Below are 23,346 nucleotides of genomic sequence, written 5' to 3'. Positions count from 1 at the left end.
CAGTGCCTCTAAGATAAAAGAAAAACTCTTTTACATGGCTTGTCCTATTTCTGATTTGCTTGCTCATTCTTCCAGGCTCAACTCAAGCCTCATTTCCTCCAGAAGGCTGCCTTGAATCACCTCTCCCCAGGGCACAGTCAGGAGAGCCTTGGCTCTACTCCTGGGATACCTGTGGCACCATCTGTCCTGGCCAGACAGGCCTGTCTCCCCCAGAACCATGAACTCTCCCAGGTAGGAACTTTGCTGTATTTAGGTTTTTATGGGTAGAGTGCCTTGCATGTGGTTTCCAAGAACACTGATGACCTGATGCCAGCTCTGCAGCCCCCATCTCTCACCCATGATCCCTGGGCTCCAGTCACTCTGGGTTTCTTTTTTGCATCAGTATACGCTACATAGTGCAGACCTCTTTTCTTCTCTTCCCCAGCGCATTCTCTTCTGTGCTTCCAAAGTGTTGTCATCTCTCTCTCTCTCATAGCACTTAACAGATTGAAGCTTTTTGAGGGCAAGAACCTTATCTTCATAGAATCTTCTAGAACATAACAGGAGCTAAAGAAATTTTTTAAATGAATGTGTTGGTGCTCCGCACCTTTGCCGCTGTCTGATTTCTGCACGTGAATTCACAAAAGGTAAATAGAGCTTTTTTTTTTTTTTTCCTTCTTCTCATTTTCAAGACCTTAGTCTGGTGTACAGGTTAAAGGAGCCAGCTTAGGTGTTCAGTTGCGTGGCATTCCTAGCCATCTTCCAGGGGAGTTGGTAAATACCAGATGCAGTGCCACATATCATGTTGGTCACAGAATCATGGTTGGTTCAACCCGTCTTTTACTTAAAGTATTTTCTGAATAGAGGCGAAGAACGTGGTCTTTGGCTTCAGAGAGCCTGGGTTTCAAAGCAGATTTTGACACACTGGCTTTTGGATCTTAAAAAAATGGGAATAATGTTACAGGCCTGGAGTTGTTGTAAGAATTAGACCAGACGGTGTACAGCATACGGCACCTGGCATATGCAAAAATGCTCTGTACCCCGTGGGTAACCACAGTTCGGCAGGGAGAATGGATTTAGGGCCCAGAGCTGCTGATGGCGATGGTTTCGGCCCCCAGTCCTGCCTAGGCTGCATTGCTCTCCTCAGGACCCCCACCCCAGCCGGCTCGGACCCCCTTTCTCCAGTGGAGGCTTCACTGGAGCTCCGAGGCTGCGAACGCGGCAGGGGAACCTAGTGTGGGCGGAACTCGAGTGCAGCGGCGGGAGGCTTCCGGGGGAGCCGCAAGGGCAACGGGTCGGCGGAGGCAGAAAAGCGTCGGACGCCGGGCCGATCATGGACGCTTGACAACCTGCGGGCAGGCGCCGGGAGGCCAAGCCAGCGACCGAGAGGACAGAGAGGCGGCCGAGGACAGGTAGGGGCCGGCGAGAGGGTGGGGCCCGGCGCGCCAGGCGCAGCTGGGCGGTCAGGCCTAGCGCCAGCCGTGGGAAAAGCCCGCGGCCACACCGCCCCGCCCCCGCCCCGGAGCGCGCCCCTCCGCTCCTCACCGTGCACCCGCGGCCCTGCGCGGTACACGCCGCCCGCCCTGAAGCCCACCCCAGCCCGCCACCCTCAGCGTCCGCACCGCCCTTGCTCTCGCTTCCCCACCCGCAAAGGCTCGGCTTTGCCCCTCTCTGGGCCATCAAAATAGCGCCCCCCGCAGGACGGGAATTCTCCCCTGAGTTCCTAGCCGCCTCCTTGGGCCCTCCCACTCCAGAAGAAAGTGGTTATCAGCGCCTCCTTATAATCTCTTTGCCCCCACGGGCTTTGCTTTTTAGGCCGAGATTTTTTTTGAGGGACCGAAGTTCTGTCCATGTTTTCTCTCCCTCCCCTATCATTCAGTGTCTTCACACATCTCCACTTGGAGGTTTTTGTTTTTTCCTCTCCTAACACATCACCTTCCCCCGACATCTCCCTCATACCCTCTTCTCTTCTCCCTCCAGTTTCCCCTTCCCTTAGCAACCTTTATTCCCTTTATTTAGCACTTCATTTATTTCCGTTTCCAGCAAGACCTTCTTAAATAACCCTGGTGAAACGACATACTTTTTGCTGTAATACTGTGAAAGGACTGCAGCTCTTGGTGCCTGCCTCCAAAGGAAAACTAAGTTTCTCTGGCACCAAGCTATCCTTTTTTCGATTTGTTCTCTTCTACCCTCTACTATACTTCTCCTTCATTTTGTCACACTGCCCAGGATATATCATTCTTAGAGAAGGAATCTTTTCTTATGTAGGACTCCTGTAGAGTAGATATGCAGTGTGTGTGTTCACATACACTCAGCTTGTAGTCGGTAGATTTTACAATGGAGGAACCCTCATGTCCTAATGTCTTCAGGATGGCTATACTGTATCTTCATTGTTTCCTCAAATCTTTTTATTTTTTTCTGGAGGTTTTCTACAAATTCTGAAGTCGTATTTGGTGAAATGTCACATACCAGTAGGAGGCCAAATAAAGGGATTTTCCACATGGACTTAAACAGCATGTGTGCATGTATTTTCTTAGTTTGAATATGTTGCTCTTTGTCTTTCAAGATGATTCCCCTCTCCCCTTTTCTGTTCAGTCAGTGATTTTGTTGATAAAATGCATCGTCTTTCTTGTCTGCCATTTATTTTTCCTTATCTATATCTGGTTGTAGGTGGGATTCTAATGACACAATGGAAGCTATAACTGATTGCTTTTGCTTACATCTGATGCCTCTGTGTTTTGACAAGATTCTCTGCTTCTTAACCAGAGTCTAAAAATGAGGTGAATATAAGACAGCTATTAAGATACTCCTGTATGTTTCTTCAGGTCCTGGTTAGGTTTAAGGGCTTCGAAGGTGCTGCCTTTGGGGAAGGGTCAGATGGAATAAAGTGGCTTTTATTAAATGTTTCAAACCTCAGAATAAGGACCAAATCCCTGTAACTCCAGGTTAGACCCTACCATGTTACAAAGTGAGATCTGGACTCAGGAGCTGTTTTTTCTTTTTGAATACTGCAAAACTATTTTGATGTCTCATCCAGCATGAAATAAGCATAGATTTTGCAAAGGAGGAGGAAAAATGACTGAAACGCTTTTCTTTTGGACAGATCTCAAGGCCAGAGAATGGCAGGTGAACAGAAGCCCTCAAGTAACCTCCTGGAACAGTTTATCTTACTAGCCAAAGGTACCAGTGGATCAGCCCTCACTGCTCTCATAAGCCAAGTTTTGGAGGCTCCTGGAGTATATGTCTTTGGAGAACTGCTGGAGCTGACCAACGTGCAGGAGGTAAGGGCAGTTTTCAGACAATTTCTGTATCTTCTTTGTTTTAAACCTTCCTGAGATTCTCTAGGCTTCCAGAGATTATTGGTGCTGAAGCGTTGTGGACCTGTGAGGTGCTAGTTTTGAGCGAGGGATGGGAATTGATGAGGCAGGGGAAGAGAGTGGGGATGAAGTTCTGGGCTCCTTCTGGTCAGTATTTTCATCTGAGTTTGGAGTAAATTGAGATTAGTAGTAGTGTTAGTTGCTCAGTCGCGTCTGACTTTTTGTGACCCCGTGGACTGTAGCCTGCTAGGCTCCTCTGTCCATGGAATTCTCCAGGCAAGAATACTAGAGTGGGTTGCCATTCCCTTCGCTAAGGGATCTTTCTGACCCAGGGATCGAACCCGGGTCTCCTGCACTGCAGGCAGATTCTTTACTGGCTGAGTCACCAGGGAAGTGGTAGTAATTTGAAAGATAGGGGAAAAATCCAGTTGAACCTGATAAGTTGGAGAAGTATAGTATCAGCATGAATGATATTACTGGTAGTTCCAGTCATTCTTAGGGCCAAAAAGCCTTCAGTGTAAATATGGACATTGAAGATTGGTCAGGCACATACATAGCAGGAAGTGTTTGTTATTGAGCATGAGATGGGCATGGATAAAGAATATATTATTTCTGTGAAAAGGGCAGTTTAGTGGTGAAGATGTGTAAAAACAATATGACATGAAAAGCTAGGAAGTACTCCTTTTTGCTTTGTTTGCTTGTTTGTTTGGTAATGGTTATTAAAACCTTGGTTATCACCTTTGGTTGTTGTATCTTAAAAATGAGAATAACCAGGTGGAACAGAGCTGTAAAGGATCCCATACTTTTCTACCTCTGCTTTCCACCTAGGATGTTTTCATATTTATTGATTGATGCTTTTATGTTAGTTTCTTGAAAAGTCTGGTGACATCTTTATTACGTACTTTATTGTATTACGTACTTTATTACACCAGGCGCTCTTGGTGGGGAAGGCTGGCTTCCTCTACACTGTCAGAGCTGCTTCCTGGTTGCCCAGTGTTATTCCTCTTCTGCTGAAGGCTGCCATGTGCAGGTCTGGGTGGTCCTTGATCTTGAGGATCAGGTGCATGATGCTACTTAGGGTTGCCCGGGCTTTCTTGTCGATGGTGGTCCACGTCAATGGGGTGACTGACTTTTGCTGGCCAGTTCTTCATTTATGAGAGTAGGACAGGTGCCTTTGCCATTGGCTGCCGGCTTCACGCTTATAGCCCTGCTGTGAGTCAGCTCGTTGTAGCAAAAGGAGTTGGGTCTTCAGGTTACTGGACTTGCTGTTGTACATGTGCTCATTCCTCTTGATTAAGAAGCTCAAGCAGTTCCCCTGGATCATCCTGTGCAGAGGTATGGGTGTGGCATCAGTTCCTGTTCCTGCAACAGTTGAAAACAGAAAGACCTCTTTTTTAAATTGTAAATTTTCATTTAACATCAGACTGGCTTGTTGGACTCTAAGCTCTTTGAGGATAAGGTCTGTTCTGCCCACTGTTGTTTTTTTAGAGCTTCTTATGTACCCTGATACACGGTAGACTTTCAGTAAGAATTTAATTACCAGAGATAGAAAAGGAATCCTGTGAGGAAATTTTAAGAAAATTTGAGTTCTTCTTTTTTTTTTTTTAAAGACTTAATTGTTTTAGATCAGTTTTAGATTCACAGCAAAGTTGAGGGGAAGGTACAGAGAGTTCTGATATATCCCTTGCTCTCGTGCATACATGGCCTGCCCCATTACCAATATCCCCCACCAGTGTGGAATGTCACTGATGCATGATTATCACCCGAAGACCATAGTTTCTGTTAGGGTTCACACTTGGTTGTACAGTCTATGGGTTTTGTGTGTGTGTGTGTGCTCAGTTGTGTCTGGCTCTTTGAGACCCCGTGGACTATTGCCCATCAGGCTTCTCTGTCCATGGGATTTCCCAGGCAGGAGTACTGGAGTGGGTTGTCATGCCCTCCTCCAGGGGATTTTTCTGATTGAACCCATGTCTCTTGTGTCCCCTCCATTGGCAGATGGATTCTTTACCAAAGCACCACTTGGGAAGCCCTTATGGATTTAGAGAAGTGTTTGATGACATGTATCCACTATTACAGTATCAGGGAGAGCGTTTCACTGCCCCCAAGATTCTCAGTTCTGCCTGTTCTTCTCTTCCTCCCCTCTAATCCCTGACAACCACTGATGATTTTACTTTTCCCAGAATGTCATATAGTTGGAAACATACATATGTAGCCTTTTCAGATTGGCTTCTTTCACTTAGTAATATTGCATTTAAATTTCCACCGTGTCTTTTTGTGGCTTGATAGGTCATCATCTTTCAAAAGAAGAGATGGCCAAGAGTAATTTGTTTCTTCAGGTTTGTGAAAAGCCTGAATGAACATAAACAAGCAGTTGTTTTTTATGAAAGTTTGGGTAAGAGGTGATGGATGAAAATTAAAGTCAGAAAAATGTTACTGATTTAGGCCAGTGGGAGAAATTTTGGAGTGTCTGCCCTAGAGAAAATAGTCTTTTATGGCTAGTTTTGAAATTGTCTGTCTGAAAAGTAGGGGCTAGATTTGATGGTCTCATCCACTTCTGATTCAGGACCTCAGGAGATTCTCGATAACCTGAGAAGGTAGACCAGGGTATTAGGATGCCAGAGTTCTCATTGGCGTGCTCAGCAGAACAGCTTTATCTTCCTACAGTTGGTTTTCTTTCCATATGTGAGCTGGGAATTAAGCGAGTTGCCTTTCAGTGGTCAGAAATTACAGATGTAGTTTTCGGAACCTTTTAAAGTTGAGTGGTATTATTATCAGTGTCCACAGAATGCCACTTGGTTCCTGTTTAGACTTTCCTGAGTTTGGCATATTGGGAGAGTAACAGATCATATCTGCGAGTAGGGAAAGCATACAGTTATGGTGACTGGCAGCAGAACAGAGCAGAGCAGCTCCCAGCAGAGCAGGACCGCTTTCCTTTTTCTTCTGCAGGTGGCTCTTTGCTGTTAGTATTAGTGAGGAGTAGGTAATTTTAATGAACAGTTTTGTTTGGGGCTGACTGATAGCCTGGTTTCCTGTCCCAGCTGGGCTCTACTGTCAAATCTTAGGCTTTGCTAATCTCCAGCATTCACAGTCCACTTGTAGTCCTAAAACTAGGAGCCACCCCTGTACTTTTTTCGGTTTGGATTAAGAGCGACTTCCACTGTACCCGCCAAGCTGGGGTGCCGACAAAGCTGCTCCAGTCCTGTTTCAGTGGTGGGGAATGCTGAGAAAATTCCACCTGCTCCCAGTGCTTACTGCTTTGTGTACATGCACACGCATCTGTGTGACAAAAGTAGTTCCTTGGGCAAGCTGGGTAGAGTGTAAAGTGTGTATTCTTGAGAGAGAAAATTTAAATATGGGTCCTTAATAACCTTATTTATTTTTTCCCAAAGAATCAGAGTTGGGGGTATCTCAGGGACCAAGCAATAAAACAATACAGAACTGTGGCCCGTGATCACCTGCCCTCTGCTCAAATGCTGCAGTGATGGGTCGACAGCTCAGTCTGTGAACTGTTTTCTTTTTTCCCTCCTCAGCTTGCAGAAGGAGCAAATGCTGCTTATTTGCAGTTGCTGAACCTGTTTGCCTATGGAACATACCCAGATTACATAGGTGAGTTGGTTAAGATCCTCCACAGACTTCTCTTCATTGTGTCACTCTGCCTGGGTGTGTTGTCTTCCAGAGGCTCACTGAGGTCTGGGGTATACTGGGGTGGGCACTTCCCTGGCTGTTTCTTGTCTCACTGTGCTCTGTGGGTGACATCCCATGAGGACTTTGGCTCCCTCCTTTTGTTTCCCGGTGGGTTAAAGGGGACTATGTTTATGCTCATCATAAATACAGCCCTGGTTTTTTTCAGATGAGGTTCTTGAGGACTGGTGTTGGTAGAGCACTTGGAGTGTTGTGAAATGTCAGAATACCCATTTGGGAAGTCTTTAAGTGTTAAATATTATCTAATTACCATCACCATATTGAAGAAGGTTTGGAAGATAGGGGAAAAAGTCACTTGTAGTTGTACCACCTATAACTACTGTTCGTTGTATGGTCCTGGACTTTTCCTCCCTTGTGCTTATGATTTCTGTAGGTGTAATTAGATTATGTTTACAGTTTTATATCTTGCTTTATTCACTTATTTCATAGGCGTTTATCCATGTTTTATGTCTTTATAGTCATTTTTAGTATTCCATAATCTAATACTCCATAATCTGCTTACCCAGTTCTCTTTTCTAGATCATTGTAAGTTGTTGTACAGCATAGTCATTGTAACTGTCAGGAATGAGGTGCATGCATGTCCAAACACTAACTGACATTCCACTCGAGCCGTTTTTGCCTGGCTTTCCTAGTTTATTTTAGTGGTGTGACATAGACCTGGCAGTTTATTTTAGTGGTATGACTCAAGGTCTTCACTGTGGTGTCCCTGACTTCTCTTTTTCTCTCACTTTCTTTCTGCCTGGTCACTTCTACTTAACTCTGTGCTGCCGTCACACTGGACAGTGTGCCACTTGCCAGTTTTTTCTGACCTTCGCTTTGTTCCAGTGAGTGAATCCTTTGTTCCCATCCTCACTAACAAGCAGCGTTTTACAGACTCTGGAACCAGGGTTCTTGGCTTTTGCACTTTGTCTCCACTTCCACCAGTTGTGTGTCCTTTGGCAGTGGGATGATTGGGGAGAATGGAATTGTAGCATGTATATTATCATAAGTAACCAGTCCAGGTTCGACGCATAAATTTTCCTCTGTTCATTTCTTTGCATTTGTGCTTTTTCAATAAAAATACTTTTAACTGAAAAAAAAAAAAAATAAGTGATCTTCTGTACCTCAGTCCCCTCATCTGTCAAAGGGGAGTAATAGAAAGGTCCACAATCCTTTCTCTGCCCTTCTTGGGCTGGATGTTTCATCATTTAGAATTTCGGGGATTTTAAAAAGGTTATATGATTTTAAAAAGTTATATGATGCATATACTTTTTTATGTAACACCCTTGAGAGATGTGGGCAAAACCAGTAGTCAGACACATTCAAGTTTTGCAGCAAAACAAATGACTCTTCACAACAAATGAGATTAAAAAGCCTAACTCAGTTTAGGTCAGGAATTGCCACCACGTGAGTTTCAGCAGACTGCTCAAGGGGAAAAAAAGGCAGTTTGGATTCACCAATTGGAATCTAGAATTATGGGTAAGGAACCGAGGACCTTTGGAATCTGATTTGTGGGGTTGTTGTGAGGACTCCCTGGTTGTGCGTGTGTATGTGTGGGTCTGTGTGTGCACTTGCACTTAGTACAACTTGCCGTCTGTGTCCCCTTGGCTGCCACCACCGCTGTGGTTCTCATCACTGCCATTGCTCGCATTGTGCCCGTCCTTCCACGGTCATCTGAAGCGCCACCTTTTTTCTCCCCCGCCCGTCTCCCCAGTGTGGTTGCGCTCACTTGGGCGCGCTCTCTTTCCCTTTCTTCTTCTCACGCTCTTGTCGTCTTCTGGCAACTTGTGCCTTCCTTCTGGTAGTTCTCTTGCATTTGTGGCTGTTGAAATGTCAGATGGCACCTGAGGACAAGTCCAGGGCCATTGAGCCGCCCAGCTCTGGGTGCTTCTGGAGTTGTAGCACGCAGCAGCCCTGATAAGACCCATCTCATTCCCCTTGAATCAAGTAAGATAGTGCATTGCACATAACAGGTACTCCGGGAAGACATTGAAAATAGTCTTCCAATAAGAGAACTGTCATACCATTTTGTGCAGTCATGCCTGGCTTCTTAGGAGACCCAGCTTCTTAGTGTAGAGATTCAGTATTTTTCTTCTTTGGAAGCACGTGGTCTTTGAGTGAAGACAGGAGGTGCTTATGGAACATTTGTCTCATGAGTAAGTGCAGAGTCATTACAGTGATTCAGTAGTAGGTTTGATGTGGGGAGTTTGTGTGCTTATTCCATGAAGAAATCCTAATTTTGTTTTGTGTCTTGATTTTTGTGGTGGGTGGGACTGAGCAGCCAACAAGGAGAGCCTGCCAGAACTGAGCACAGCTCAGCAGAACAAGCTGAAACACCTTACCATCGTGAGCTTGGCGTCGAGGATGAAGGTATGGCCCAAGCCCTGTCCTGTCTTCTTCCTCACCTCGAGGCAGGTGTCTCGTTGGCATCAGTGTGGGAACCCTCAGCTGCACACGGTAGAGTTGCATCATAAATGCATAAAATTTGCCTGGCAAAGGGCAAAAGAGAATAAGAGAGCAGTTAAAATAGTGTAGATAATTACTCACGATTCCATTTAGGAAAAGTATGCCCGAGAGTGATGTGAATCAGCAGGTCTCAGTTCTGGCATGCCGTGGTACCCCACATGCTCGAGCATTTGCCATGCTTAAAGGCATGTTTCAAGATACAGATTTTTCAAACAGCAAGGCATCTCAAGGCAAGTTAACCACTTCAACTGTTGCTCAATACACAGTGAACTGTTCCCGTGCTGGAGGAATACCTTGTATGTTGGACTTACTGAGAGGTCGATTTTTTAATAGGCTGCTTTCCTCTGGGAATTTTCAAGGTTGAATATACTAATTGGAATTTTTGCCTTATATGCTAACTTCTGACCCTCACCTCCTGTAAAATACCACTCCACTATATCTCCCAGTTCTTGGCCCCACTCAGTTTAGATGACATGCAACCTTCTGCTCATAGCCAGTAACAAAGAAGATCCAGGTTCAGTCAATTTATAGTTGGTTTTTGGCTCTCTGCTCAATCCTAACCTAAATGTTTTAAGTTTTCTTGAAGCTGTGCCTTTGAAAAAGTTTGTTTTTTGCATTTTCCCTATGTGATTGAGCCAGAAAGATGTGTATTTGTTCTTGGATTGTTGTTTTCACTTATTATTTTATCTGGTCTAATCACAGATTTCTGATTCTCAGCTGGGCATTACAGGTAGGAGGCCTATTTTGTTAGGAAATGAGGACCTGAACTCTTTTTTTCCTTTTGTCCTAATCATGGACTTCTCAAGTATAACAAAGAGTAGTAGTGACTCTTTACCTCATTTTTGCAACCTGTCATTGTCAGCCCATGTACCAACTCTGGATTTCAGACCTTTAGTCACAGAACACCCCTCAGGTAGGTTTGTCATATTCTCTGCGTACATCTTTCTCCTGTCTGTTTCTGCAGATTTGATTGCTCTGTTAACTTTCAAGCTAATAGTGATGTGTCAGAGGTTTGCAGAAAACTGAGTATTTAAATATCCAGTTTCCTTGGAGTCATGCAGAATTTTGGTACGGCTCATTACAGGACTGCTATTGGGGAGTTGACTTTGTTGGGTAGGAGACTAAGAAAGCAAATGTAAATTTCAGGATGACCTCTGAGCTGGCAGTACCCAGTGGCCACCTGTGTGTTAGCCTGTAAGTTTTTAAAATTTGTGCTCTGCTGGGCAAGCAGCCAGTTTGTCTCTCTGGTGTCTGAGATTGTTTGGAGTGTTTTGATGACCTGGCTTGTTACACATATTCTGCAAGCTTCTAGAAGGCAGCACAGTGCCAGATACTGAGTATTTCTGTCTTCTCAGCTGAAAGGTGAGCAGCATCCACTAGGCAGAGGATGGAGGAGAACGCATTCCTAGATCCTTTGGGTCTGGTTTGGAGCCCACAGGTCTCACAGCTCTTTTATCCATCTCTTGTTGCCATGAGTGAAAGTTGCTCAGTTGTGTCCGACTCTGTGACCCCATGGACTATACAGTCCATGGAATTCTCTAGACCAGAATTACTGGAGTGGGTAGCCTTTCCCCTCTTTAGGGGATCTTCCCAACCCAGGGTTGGAACCCAGATCTCCTGCGTTGCAGGCAGATTCTTTACCAGCTGAGCCACCGGGGAAGCCCAGATGTCACCGCACCGTAGATATTAATAATTACCACTGGACTGCACTTCCCAAAGCCCTGAGGCCGACGTCGGCTATCTGGGTAATAGCTTGAATTTTCTTGAATGTTTACTAGTGGTTTTGTAAGTATGATGCATACCTTCTCTACAGTGTATCCCTTACTCCGTGCTGCTGAAGGACCTGGAGATGAGGAACCTCCGGGAACTGGAGGACCTCATCATCGAGGCGGTCTACACTGACATCATCCAGGGCAAGCTGGACCAGCGAAACCAGCTGCTGGAAGTGGATTTCTGCATTGGCCGTGACATCCGAAAGAAAGATATCAATAATATTGTCAAGACCTTGCATGAATGGTGAGGCTCAGAGAAGGAGGTGCCCCCATCTTTGTTGTTTAGTTGCTAAGTTGTGTGTGACTCTTGTGACCCCAAGGGCTGTAGCCTGCCAGGCTCCTCTGTCCATGGGGTTTCCCAGATGAGAATCCTAGAGTGGGTTGCCATTTCCTTCTCCAGGGGATTTTCCTGACCCAGGGATCTAACCCACATCTCCTGCACTGCAGGCGGGTTCTTGACCACTGAGCCACCAGGGAAGCCAATTGCCTCACCCTCCCCGCCCCATGTGGTCTCCAGATATCAGCAGGGGCTGCCTGGGTGCTGGGACCTTGGGCCAGCAAGCAGGGTGTGAAGCTGCATTTGTAACTGTAGCTGTGTGACAGCAAGAATCACTTCAGGCTGCCTAATGTCATAGTTGTAAAATAGTTCTTATCCTGTGCAACTGGGGGCTGTTTAGCAGCAGGCTGTGAAATGCCCAGGGTTGGCAGGTGGAGTCTCTTAAGCCTGACACTGATCCTATTGCTTCGCAGACTCACCCTCAGCCTTCCACCAAGCTGGGGAATTCGTGTCAGTAAGATTCTGGGATAAGAGATGCTTAACCGTATTAAGCATCAGTAACGCTGGGCTAGAGTTTGTAAAACACCGTGAGGGATATTGAAGACAAGGAATGGGTTATTCTCAATTGGGACATAGACTCAGATATAGAATATTTGATAACCATATTCTGGTATATAAAAAGGAGTGGGACATTTGCACATATGCTATTTTAATGGAATTGGATGCTTGTGAGAGCTATTGCACATTCTACAAGAATTTGTTATAGTTACTAAAAACCAAGTTGTAAAGGAGGGCCATGATGAGAGTATAGTTGGAAGTGTGGAGAGTACAGTTGCAGGTGGGCTCATGGCATGTTCGAGATCATGAAGCGGGGCAGGTAGACTTTGTGTAAGGGGTGGCGGTGGGGGTGAAAATTGTCTTTAAACAGACTGACTCTCCGGCTTAGCCACAAGAAGTATATATCCAGGGATGTACAGCCCGGCTTTGACCTTCTAGAGGTTCAAAGCCCTCTGAACTTCCCTCACTGCAGCTCCTGTCAGACCCCCAGGCTTTTGCTGCCCACAGTTTACCCCAGGTTCCGTCCTAGGTGTGACTCCATACACCTTCCCTTTACAACCTGTGACACAAACAGGAACTTTCAAAAGATTGTAAAACTGTTAAGTCAGAGTAGATGGGAAAGAAACTTATAAAATACCCCTAACATGAACATGGTCTGGAAGAGAAGCTTTCGGTGTCTAGTCCTGCTGAAGTTGGCTGTCTGTTTCTGTCTTTGAGATGACCGACACAGTTTTCACCTCCAACATCGGGTGTCAACATATTTGCACTCAGGGCTCTCCTAGCTCCCATCCCAGGGTGTCTACGAATTCTTACCCCTTGTTTTTAGGCATTGGAGTTAGATTTGAAACAAAGCTGGTGCATAGAGTGGTACCACAGGTACGGCAGAATGTTCACAACTGCTGACTCTGAAGTGGAGGGGAGGTGGGTATTTCCTATACTGTACCTTCAACTTTTTTTTTTTTTTTACATTTTAAAATTTTCAAAATAAAAAGTGGGGAAAATGAAATAATGAGGAGGTGGGTGGCAACCAGGAAGTAACACACTTCTAAGAAAAAGGGCAATCTTCAAAATAGGATGCTTTTAGAAAATGATTTTTTCTGTTGAGAAAACTGATCAGTCATTGCCACCTGTGTGGTCTCTCCTGATTCCTTTAATTGCATGGTCTGTGCCACTTTCCCGTGGGACACAGAAGTTGGAAATTGAAGCTGTATTCTAAGAAACCACCCCAGGGACTTCTTGGTGGTCCTGTGGTTAAGACTCCGTGCTCCCACTGCTGGGGGCGCAGGTTTGATCCCTGGTTGGGGAACTAAGATCCTGCATCCTGCATGCCGTGGTCAAAAATAAACTCTTAGGAAATTGCTCCATATCCTCTGTGTTTGTTTCCATACGCCCTGTCTTAGGTATTTAGTAACAACCTGTCCTGTGGCAGGCGTGAAGGGGCAAGAGCCCCCGCAGATGGAATGTTCCAGCAAATGTCTATGGAGTTGGGGCAGGAGATTTGGGAGACTGGTGGACTCCTAGGCTTCTCTGTAGCTCAGGACTGGTTCTCTCCTGTGTAGGTGTGATGGCTGCGAGGCAGTCCTGCTGGGCATCGAGCAGCAAGTTCTGAGAGCCAACCAGTACAAGGAGAACCACAGCCGAACTCAGCAGCAGGTGGAGGCCGAGGTAAGGCAGAGAATCTGTCCCCACTCCCAGGTATCCCTGTTTGTTCCTTGTCTCGTGAATCTTGGCGTAGACGCGCTCACGAGCAGGCCCTGGGCGAGGTGCTTGGGTAGAGGACAGTGTGACCCATCCCTGGGCTTGGTGCTGTCCGTCTCCCTTCTGATTCCTGGTCGCCAGAGCGTGAGTGGGCTTGGAGACCAGAATGTGTGATTCCTCAGTTCACACACACTTTGCAGCTGCAGAGCACAAGAAACGAGTGTGGGGATGGCCTTAAGGGTGGATGGAAGGGGGATGGTTACTAGGCTGGGCGGATGGGGGGTGAGGTTGGGCGGAGGCACCTGGCATCCAGGCCCAATGCTGCTCTGCTCCTCAGCTGTGTGGTGGGTACCCCGTGTTCATTTTATTCTTCTCTAATCTGGGCGTGTTTGTTATAACCTTTGAAAATGCATCATATGTTTTATCCTGAACAAGAAGAGAGGGAAAAAATGCGATGGATGAAAGGCAAGTGAAGGTAAAAGTGTGTGATTGTGGTATTAGACACCTGGTTATTCAGGACACTTTTAGCCTCTGGGGAGATGCAGGCTCCAGCCCTGGAGTGAATGGGTGTTTGTGAGACTGTAGCCTGGACATCTGTGGGAGTCATCTCCCAATTTGTTTGGAACCCTGAAGATCAGAATTTTAGCACTGAAAGTTCTTTTCTGGTATGATGGAGCTTGAGGCATTAATGATATTTAATGAATTTTAAAAGTCAGGTGTCCTAGAGTTTGGCAGACTGGAATCCAGAGTTAGAGGTAAGGAACATAAGAAATAGGTGATCATGTCTTTCACAGGGGGATTTGTGAAATTTGAAGATTTCCCCTATTCTGTTGTATGTATTTCTTGAAAATAAAAACCTATGTCTTATTTAAATTAAAACCTGATCTTTGTAAGACCAGCTCTTTGCCTGTGCCTTCCACATAAGTGCTCAAAGGATTGTTGTATATTTCAGGCACACCCTGTAAATATCAATGAACTGCTGAAGTCTGCTTTTCACAAACTAGAGAGAATTTATGTGCACAGACACCCGTGTACCCTGGGAATGTTCCACCTGTTGTAAATTTTTAACCCTACTTCTTGCAGGAGAAGTGTGATCTATATTTAATTTAGCATTCGTCAAAGACAGATACAATTAGGAAAGTAAGCCTGCTGCTTCTCTAATGAGCTCTGTGATCCCCTGTTGAAGATTGTAGTGTTTTCTCTGACCTGGGATTGATGTCTGAGTGAAATAGGAAAGGCTAACCTCTCTCCTCTTCTCTGACCTCTCTCTCTCCTCTTCACTGACTCTTCCCTGTAAATCAGACCCCGGAAATAGGAGATTTAGAGGCAAAACATTCACCTGACCCGGGATCACCTGAAACGCTCTTTAACCTGGTTGGTCGCCCAGGAGGAGCCTGATCGCTGCTCCATTGTGGTTGAAGTGAAGTGAAAGTCACTGAGTCGTGTCCGACTCTTTGTGACCCTGTGGACTGTACAGTCCATGGAATTCTCCAGGCCAGAATACTGGAGTGGGTAGCCTTTCCCTTCTCCAGAGGGTCTTCCCAACCCAGGGGTTGAACCCAGGTCTCCTGCATTGCAGGCGATTCGTTACCAGCTGAGCCACAAGGGTAACCCCAGAATACTGGAGTGGGTAGACTGTCCTTTCTCCAGAAGATCTTCCCGACTGAAGAATCGAACCAGGGTGATTGGACTGCTGCTAATTGTGTGGCAGGTGGTGGGCTTGATTGTGGTGGTTTGCCAAAATGAATGATACTAGTTGTAGAACTTTGAATGGCTCCATAATAAATGGCATCTGATGAAAGAAGGCACTGACTGCCTAATGTTGAAGCCCGACCAGTACGTAGACAATAGTGTGAACTCCTTAAATTACGGTTATTAAAGGAGAGAGCCAGCACATGTGGACTTGCTGTCAGCAGTTCGCTGCTGGAAAATACAGCTGCTCCAGCTGGCAGGGCCTGATGCTGCCACCAGGTGGCAGTAAGGGTTTGCTTAAGTGCAAGAGAAAGAAATTTAAGCCAACTAGAGAAGGACAGGGAAGCCTGGCATGCTGCAGTCCATGGGGTCACAAAAATTGGACACAACTTAGCAATTGAACAGCGACAGCAACAACCAAGGTCACCTCCACTACCAATTAAACCAGTCTTCTAAGTTGGTCTTTCCTGGTGGCTCAGACAGTAAAGACTGCCTGTAATGCAGGAGACCTGGGTTTGATCCCTGGGCAGGGAAGATACCCTGGAAAAGGGCATGGAAGCCCACTCCAGCATTCTTGCCTGGGAAATATCCCGTGGACAGAGGAGCCTGGCAGGCCACAGTCCATGGGGTCGTAAAGAGTTGGACATGACTGAGCAACTAACACTTTCATTTTTCACTGATTTGATACTCTTCTAGAAAATCTAGAACAGACAACTATGAAAAGAGTGGGAGCGTGGTCAAAGCCCAGAACCTTGTCAGTTTTTCTAAATGCATGACCTGGCTACTACATGTAGGGTGCTGATTGTCCCCTGACTGAAGGCTCAAGAAGGAAGGTGCTCACCAAGTATTTGTTGACTTGAAAACAGGTCTACCACCAAGTTGTAATTTTGTTCTATTCTGCTTGTATTTATGCTTCTGTTACTCTCAACTTTTTTAGTCATCTTCTCAACTAAGTTGATCTTTATTTATTTTTGAGTTAGATTGGTGTTCTCAGAGGGGAAAACTTGAAGTTTTTTTCCCCTCAAATCTTATAACAGCAAACTTCTAGTGGCTATTAGCTTTAAGAGCTTTCCCTCTTAATAGAAGTCAGCCCCATTCAAGCTCCCTAAGAATATTCTCTCTTTTTAGACTTTCACAGAAATAACACAAAGTAATTAGTCACAATGCCAGCATACCTGCAGGAGATCGAGCAGTGACGTCACCAACTATTTTATCTCTGAGCAAACGCTCTGGAGGGAGGTAATGGTCACCTGCACAAAGTACCTCATCCCTTATATTTGATTGTGGAATGTATTCTTCTTCATATTTGAATGTGATTATAAGTCTGATGTTCTCTGGAACATCAGTATATAGCTCTTGTTGCATTTACAAAATAGGCCATTTTCCAGTCAGGTAGGAATAGAGTATAATTGGACAAAGTACACTCTTTTCTTTTCCAATATGGAAAATCCTCCAGAAGCTGAGTTAGTGACAGACCTCGAGCCTATTGGCTGTTAGCGTGTGCTTCCCCGTGCCTCCTGAGAGACTTCTTCCCGTCTCCCTGGTTTCCTTTTCCTGTGTGGCCCTTTCCAACCACTATGCGCTCTACTTGTGTTGTCTGCCTTTGCTCGGCCCCACAGCTCAAAGGTGTTTTCCTGCCCTGAAGCTGTCTCAATTCTCCTTTTACGTGAATATCTAAAGTCTCTAGTAGAACTAAGCTGTGATTGTGATAGCAGGTGCAGTCCCATGTGAAAATTCCTGGCGCTCATAATCTGAGGGACCTGACAAACTCTAGGTCATCTGGGGTAATGGGATGGCGCTGGCCTGCAAGCCAGACTGCTCAAGGAAGAAAATTAGAAGGCAGCACGACATTGAGGCCAAAGAAGACCAGCCTGCGGGATATCAATCATTGTTTTAAGGGTGGCTCTGTGAAGGCAGAGTTAGACTTCTCAGGATTGTTCCATGGAGCTGAGACAGGCGTAATTGACGGACCTGCCTGAGTGGCCACTCTTGGGTTCTAGAAGGAGGTGTCTATGGTTAGACCTGGGGAGTTATTACAGAAAACTGGTTGACTCAACTCCCCTTCAACTCTGAGAGTCTGTAACTGGCTCAGCAGTCTCCTTTGTAAGACTCCAGCAGTCAGACTGGTTGAGCGCGGTATATGCATAACGACCCACTATGAGCCGTGTCATGACCCCGCCCCCCCCCCCATCCAGCTGAGGCCTTGTGAGGATAAAGGGCCTCATTTCTTCAGGAAGCCCTCTCCTCACCTGTGTCGTGTTTACCCAGCTGTGGAGGGCTCGGCTTTGTCAGCATGTAGTCTTGCTGTAGGAAGCTCGATGTGAACCGCTGAAACACAGGGGAGACGCAGCGTGGAGGAGGCCGCCATCTGACAGTGAGAGGCGCTGTCAAGCAGGGTCACTGAGGGGAGGCAGGTCAGGTTTTGTGGAAGAGGTGCAGTCAGAGGGGGCTAGTGAAGGAGGAGGCTTGCCCAGGCTGGAATGAGAGGGTGTGCAGGACAGGCAGCCAGGCAGAGGGAGATGACTGCTCCCGCGTGTGCGGCCGGGGACTTGGCGTGGCTCAAATGGAGGGCACGTGTTGCGAAGGGAAGGATGGTACACGTCTTGAGTGACGTGTCAGAAATGGAGAACAAGCAGGATTTGTCCTTGAGGTAGGTCGTAGGTCTCATTTCTTCATGTGGCGTGCCAGTGTCGCTGAGCCCCCAAAATATCAGCTTATTGGGAGATAGTCTTTATAAGAAACTGAAGAGGTAAATAAGCACTTGAATGCTTAGATATCAAATTGGACAAGCCGTGGAGTGTTGTTTTATAAAACAGTGATAACTGAGAAGTCACATTTCTTAATCTCTCCTCCACGGCTATCAAAGAATGCCTTGAAGTAAGAGAAAGAGTGGCAGGCTGTCAACTTGCTTCAAGTTCTTTGCTCACTACCTCACCAAGTAACTCTCCTGAAGAGGAGATAACAGAGCAGCAGTGAGCACGGGAGGTGGGATGCCCGGGGTCCTGAGGTGGCGTGTCTTGGCCTGTCAGGCACTGGATGCACCCAGCCTTGGGTTTGGTGGCCCTCTGTGTCTACTGTCCCCGTCCACAGTCCTCTGTTGACCCTCTTCTTGGAAACGTCATTGAGATGACTGAGGGGACAGCAGTGTTGAGGCGTGGCTGTTCCTACATTTCAGAACAAAAGACAAAATGACCTGCAGTCTAGTCTAGGCCCATCCCGCAGATGACAGCTCTCCTCCAGGAACCTAATTTTTATGTTGCTTTCCTTTCTGCATTTGGACTGTCTCTTACTCAAGCTCCTGATACTCTGACTGTTGAGAAGTGTTGACGGTGATAGCTTCCTTCTTGTTCAGTAAGAAACCAGGGCTTCTTCCCAGAGAACACGGAAGCCACCGAACAGGGGAAGCTGCTTACTTTCTTTCCAACAAGTGTACACCTTTCTCTGCACCAGCCTTCTCTTTCTTCCTTCTAATGATTGGGGGAAAAAATTGATATTTCCTCTTCTGTTTTTCTTCCCTTTATTATTATTCTCAGCTAGCTGAAGGGCAAAGGTATGAATGATCCTTTAGAACTGGCGTTGGGAAATGTGTATAAATATGGGCATAGGAGCACACAGTTTGTAGGACAAGTTGGTACAGTCATGTTTCAGAAGGCAGTAAAGCAGTAGTTACTAAAGTAAAATGTGTAAATTCTTTGATCTGGAAAGCTCCACGGGTGTTCACAAAAGTATGCAAAGGCTGTTCATTGAAGCACCATACATAAGTGAAAAGCAAGCTAGGAACTAATTAAAAATGGTAGAACATTCATCATAGAACGGTACATCCATGTTACTATACAGGATATGTTCAGGAGGAGGTGCATAAATATCCATTAAGAAAGGTCTGCTGAAAACAGTGCTGTGATTCCATTTTTCTTTGACTACCTTTTTCTATCATTGGTCACTTAGTTGGCTGAAGTTTACCTTCTAGTTGCTTATTCAAGAAAGAAAGTATTAGTTGCTCAGTTGTGTTCTTTGTGACCCCATGGAATGCAGCACACCAGGCTCCTCTGTCCATGGAATTTTCCAGGCCAGAATACTGGAGTGGGTTGCCATTCCCTTCTCCAGGGGAAGTTCCCAACCCAGGAATCGAACCCAGGTCTCCTGCGTTGCAGGCCAATTCTTTACCATCGGAGCCACCAGGGAAGCCGAAATAAAGGCTTATGCAATTGTACTCCAAAGTTCTTGTGAAAATAGCCTGCGGTTTCATACCTGAACAGTGGTCAGCTGAGTACAGAATCTTGTGTCACCCTTTCTTTTTCTGTGGCCATTTTAGTCAGTGCTTTCTTTCACCTGCTCTGTTGAACCTTTTTGCCAAATGGTCCACTACCACTTGGTTTGTTTCCTGTTTTCAACCAAGAAAGCATCATTCGTTCGCTTTTCTGCTTGACTCATTTCCACGTATCTTCTGTGAGTAGCCCTGCTCATTCTCCCCTTGTGTGGGTTTCTGAAGATGATCTCAGGTCCTCTTGCAGAGGGCTCTGGTTTCTTCGCTGAGTGGCCCCCGTTGTTGCAGGAGCAACTTGTGAGTTTCTGGCATGTACGAGCTGAGCACCCCAATTCTCTGTCTCCCTCCAGGTTACCAACATTAAGAAGACCCTCAAAGCTACCGCGTCCTCCTCGGCTCAGGAGATGGAACAGCAGTTGGCTGAACGAGAGTGTCCCCCTCACGCTGAGCAGAGGCAGCCCACTAAGAAGATGTCCAAAGTGAAAGGTCTGGTCTCCAGCCGCCACTAGGGCCGGCTGGGGCAGCTGGCACTCACCAGGCCTGGGTCAGGTGGGGAGGGGACACCGAGGGCCTGCTTCCTCCCCTCTCCACCTTCCGTGAGTTCCAGACCTGCCCGTCCCCTCACCAGCGCCTCCCCCATCGTTGGTACTGTTCCAGAAGAACCGTTACATCCCTCCCCCCACCAGCCCACTGCCCCTGTCCCCAGTTGCTCCCTTCAGACTCAGGGGCTCCATGGATGCCATCCCAACAGGGCTGACACTGCCCAGCTTCCCTCCAGGAGGTTCTCGTTTCTGTCTAAGGGCTTGTCTCCCTCCCAGCTTTCCTTTAGCTTCGAGTCATTTTGTCAGGCTGTTCATAAGCCGGAAGCAGCTTTAACCGGCCCACAGGGATGGGTGCTCTCTGAGTGGGGGGAGGCCTTCCTTCTCCAGCCCCTTGTACACAGTACCCACAGAGGTGCGGGTGCTCTCTAGTAGCCAGGTATCAAAATGCTTCGTTTTCCCTCTCCTGCCTTACCCCTTGTTGGCAGCTCCGATCAGGACATGGAGGGATGCCGACGCTGGGCTGTGTTTACTAAACCTGCGGGTTTTCAGCCTCTTAACGCTCAGCTCCAATCTCTCATTAGTTGGGAGCACTGGGCTGTCTTTACCCCTGGTATCTGAACACCAGTACTGGGTTGCCATGGGTCTGCTGGGTGGCAGAAGTCTCTTCTGGCTTGATGTTCTCTGCTGGCTTCGCTCCCTGCTGCCTTTTGACTACTCATACTGGCCTTTGGTATGAAGGCCCCGGCTGCCCACGGGGGCTGTCTGCCAACATTCGCTCTCCAGAGATCTTTAATTCCTCCCGGCTGCATCTGTGGTGGGGATGGTGTGTTGCGGCCCCTCTGGTGAAGGATTTGTTGCTGCTTCTTTTTCTCTCTTCCCACCCTCCCTGGCTGGTGACCCAGAGCCCTCTGATGATGGCATTCTCCTGGCAAGAGAAAAGGACTTGACTAGTAGCCTTTCTGAACTTGAACAGTTTCAGGTTATATTTTAATTTTTTTTTTTGTACAGGTTCTGATTCTAATACATTTCAACATGCCTTTTTTCCCCCTCGTGTCAATATTTGTTACAGACTAATCGCCGGGGATTTTCACCTGGTTGGAGGGTGGTGTGTGTGTATGTGTGTGTGTGGTGGTGTTTGTTGGTTTTTTTTTTTTTAAGGGGAGGTGGAGGTCCTGGGTCGATATTAAAGAGAGAAAAAGCACATTTTAGAACAAAAAATAAATGTAGATTTAATGTATGTGACTGTAAAATGTGGGGTTGCATAGCTGGTGGATCTCGGGGGGCTGGAATTAGGGGGTTCAGGAAACAGGTGATACTGTTTCAGTGCCATGGTAAAAAACAGATTTCTCTTTTTTCCAAAATGTCCAGCAGCTGCCTACCATTGACTGAATGTTAGCAAAGTGTTCTTGTTTCCCTTCTTGATCCATGTCCCCATATTACACGCCCAGCTGGAGGGTTTCATTTCCAAAGTATGTTTCATGAAACCCTTTGGTAGATGCTCTGTGGAAAAGGGGTTCTGTTGTTAAATAAATCTGGCACATCTTGCATCCCATATCCTCACTGGAAGTTCATTGTTAAGGTCTCAGAGAAGGCCTGGGGGAGGAAGCCGGTTCCCACACTCATCTCAGCACCCAATCCTTTTTGGTAATTTTTAGTGGAACACATTTTGGGGATAGTTTTGGAAACATAGTGTTTCTCAAAAACGCCTCCCAGCCTTATAGGTTTTTCCACCTATTCCTTCTAGATCCGAAACAGTCACTTGCTCTTGCGAGTGGCCATCCACCCTCATCTTTCCTGCCAGGGAGCTGTTAGGGAACGCAACACATTTGTTGGAAGTGTGTACCCACTTGTTTGACCACCCCGGGCCCTCAGGGGCTCCAGGTTCACCACCTCCACAGGTCTGCTGTTCCTGACAAACAGTAGTGACAGTCATAAGAACAACACTCAAAAGGTTCTCTGCAGAATGGCTTCATCTGCAGTAAGTCATCGAATCCCTCCCACTGAACAGTCTCCTGAGATTGGTAAGGTAAGTATTGTTAGAGCCATCCTCACTTTACATGGGAGGAAATGGAAGCTCAGAGATTGAGAGTCCCCTGGTGTTCACGGGTGAAACGAAGACTCCTGGGTCTCTGGATGTGAGTGCCCCGCTGTCTTCTCTAGCTGGTTCCCAAACTCACCCTCAGAACCCTGCTACTTACTTATTCCTCTGAGGGCCCCTCTTGCTCTTAACTGACAGCCAACACATCACAGCCTGTTTCCCAGACCCACCCAGCCACTTCGTAAGGAAGCAGAAGGTGGGGTGGGGCGCCAGACATCGTGGGAGCAGCTGGAAGTTCTTGGTTCTGCTGGATTCTAGGAGGCCTGCCCTCTGAGCTCTGCAGTTTCCCACCTGGCCTGCTATGTCAGCCAGGCTTGGGTCTGAAATCTGCATGAGTATTTTCCATATCAACAGAATGAATGTTCAGAAGAGGTGTCGTCAGCAGCAGGGAGCCCTCCGAGTTCGAGAAGGAGACACTGCAGTATGAAGCAGTTAGCTTGGTGGCAGCACCTGTCTTTGACCCCTAAGATGTCCGCTTCCTCGAGGCCTCATTGGTCGTCTTTACTTTCTGTCCAGATGAGAGGCGTTATGTTTCTTCTTGGATAACATGAGGGAGGCAGTCAAAGTCCCCCCAGATCCAGATGACCACCACTGATAGCATTTCCGTCCCCAAACTTGAGAGTAATGGGAGAGGGTGGCCATCAAAGAAGCTAGTGTGACAACCTGTTATGTTTCACATAAAGGTGGTTTTCTGTGTCTAATGTGCTGGGGTGCCTGAAACCAAACCACATTCCTGTTTTTGTACTTAAAGTCATTAACAGCTTGAGACCCCAAACATTTGTTTTAAATGCAGCAGTTGGTTCATTTTTACTGGACCTGATGGAATGTCTCAGTACTCATGTGTTTGATTTCCAAGTGTATTTTACCCTTTTCAGTCTGTGATCCTGTCTTCCTGGGGATCTGTATATAGCCATGAGCATCTGACTGCTTCATTAAGTCTTTATTCTGATAGTTACGCTTGAGATTTACAGATTAAGGTATATTTTTTATTATAAATTTCAT

General features: G+C 46.6%; 1 protein-coding gene across 2 annotated transcripts; it reads left to right on the top strand.

Moving 5' to 3' along the window:
* The first annotated feature begins 1,116 nt into the window (after positions 1 to 1,116).
* COPS7B (COP9 signalosome subunit 7B) lies at positions 1,117 to 22,282 on the top strand. 2 transcript variants are annotated; one of them, XM_055397973.2, is made up of 8 exons: positions 1,254 to 1,391; positions 2,650 to 2,759; positions 3,083 to 3,260; positions 6,827 to 6,902; positions 9,259 to 9,347; positions 11,257 to 11,459; positions 13,610 to 13,715; positions 20,055 to 22,282. In XM_055397973.2, exons 2-8 carry the CDS (start codon positions 2,755 to 2,757, stop codon positions 20,211 to 20,213), a joined length of 816 nt encoding a protein of 271 aa, XP_055253948.1. In that variant the 5' UTR covers positions 1,254 to 1,391; positions 2,650 to 2,754; the 3' UTR covers positions 20,214 to 22,282. The 2 variants fall into 2 exon arrangements, with proteins under 2 accessions (XP_055253950.1, XP_055253948.1); XM_055397975.2 differs by lacking the exon at positions 2,650 to 2,759 and having other exon boundaries at positions 1,117 to 1,391; positions 20,055 to 22,278.
* Positions 22,283 to 23,346: the final 1,064 nt, after the last annotated feature.

Source organism: Moschus berezovskii, chromosome 2, assembly GCF_049115385.1.
Source record: "Moschus berezovskii isolate FMDL1 chromosome 2, NW_MosBer_1.0, whole genome shotgun sequence".
NCBI classification, from domain to species: domain Eukaryota; kingdom Metazoa; phylum Chordata; class Mammalia; order Artiodactyla; family Moschidae; genus Moschus; species Moschus berezovskii.
This window is presented reverse-complemented; position numbering and strand designations above follow the sequence as displayed.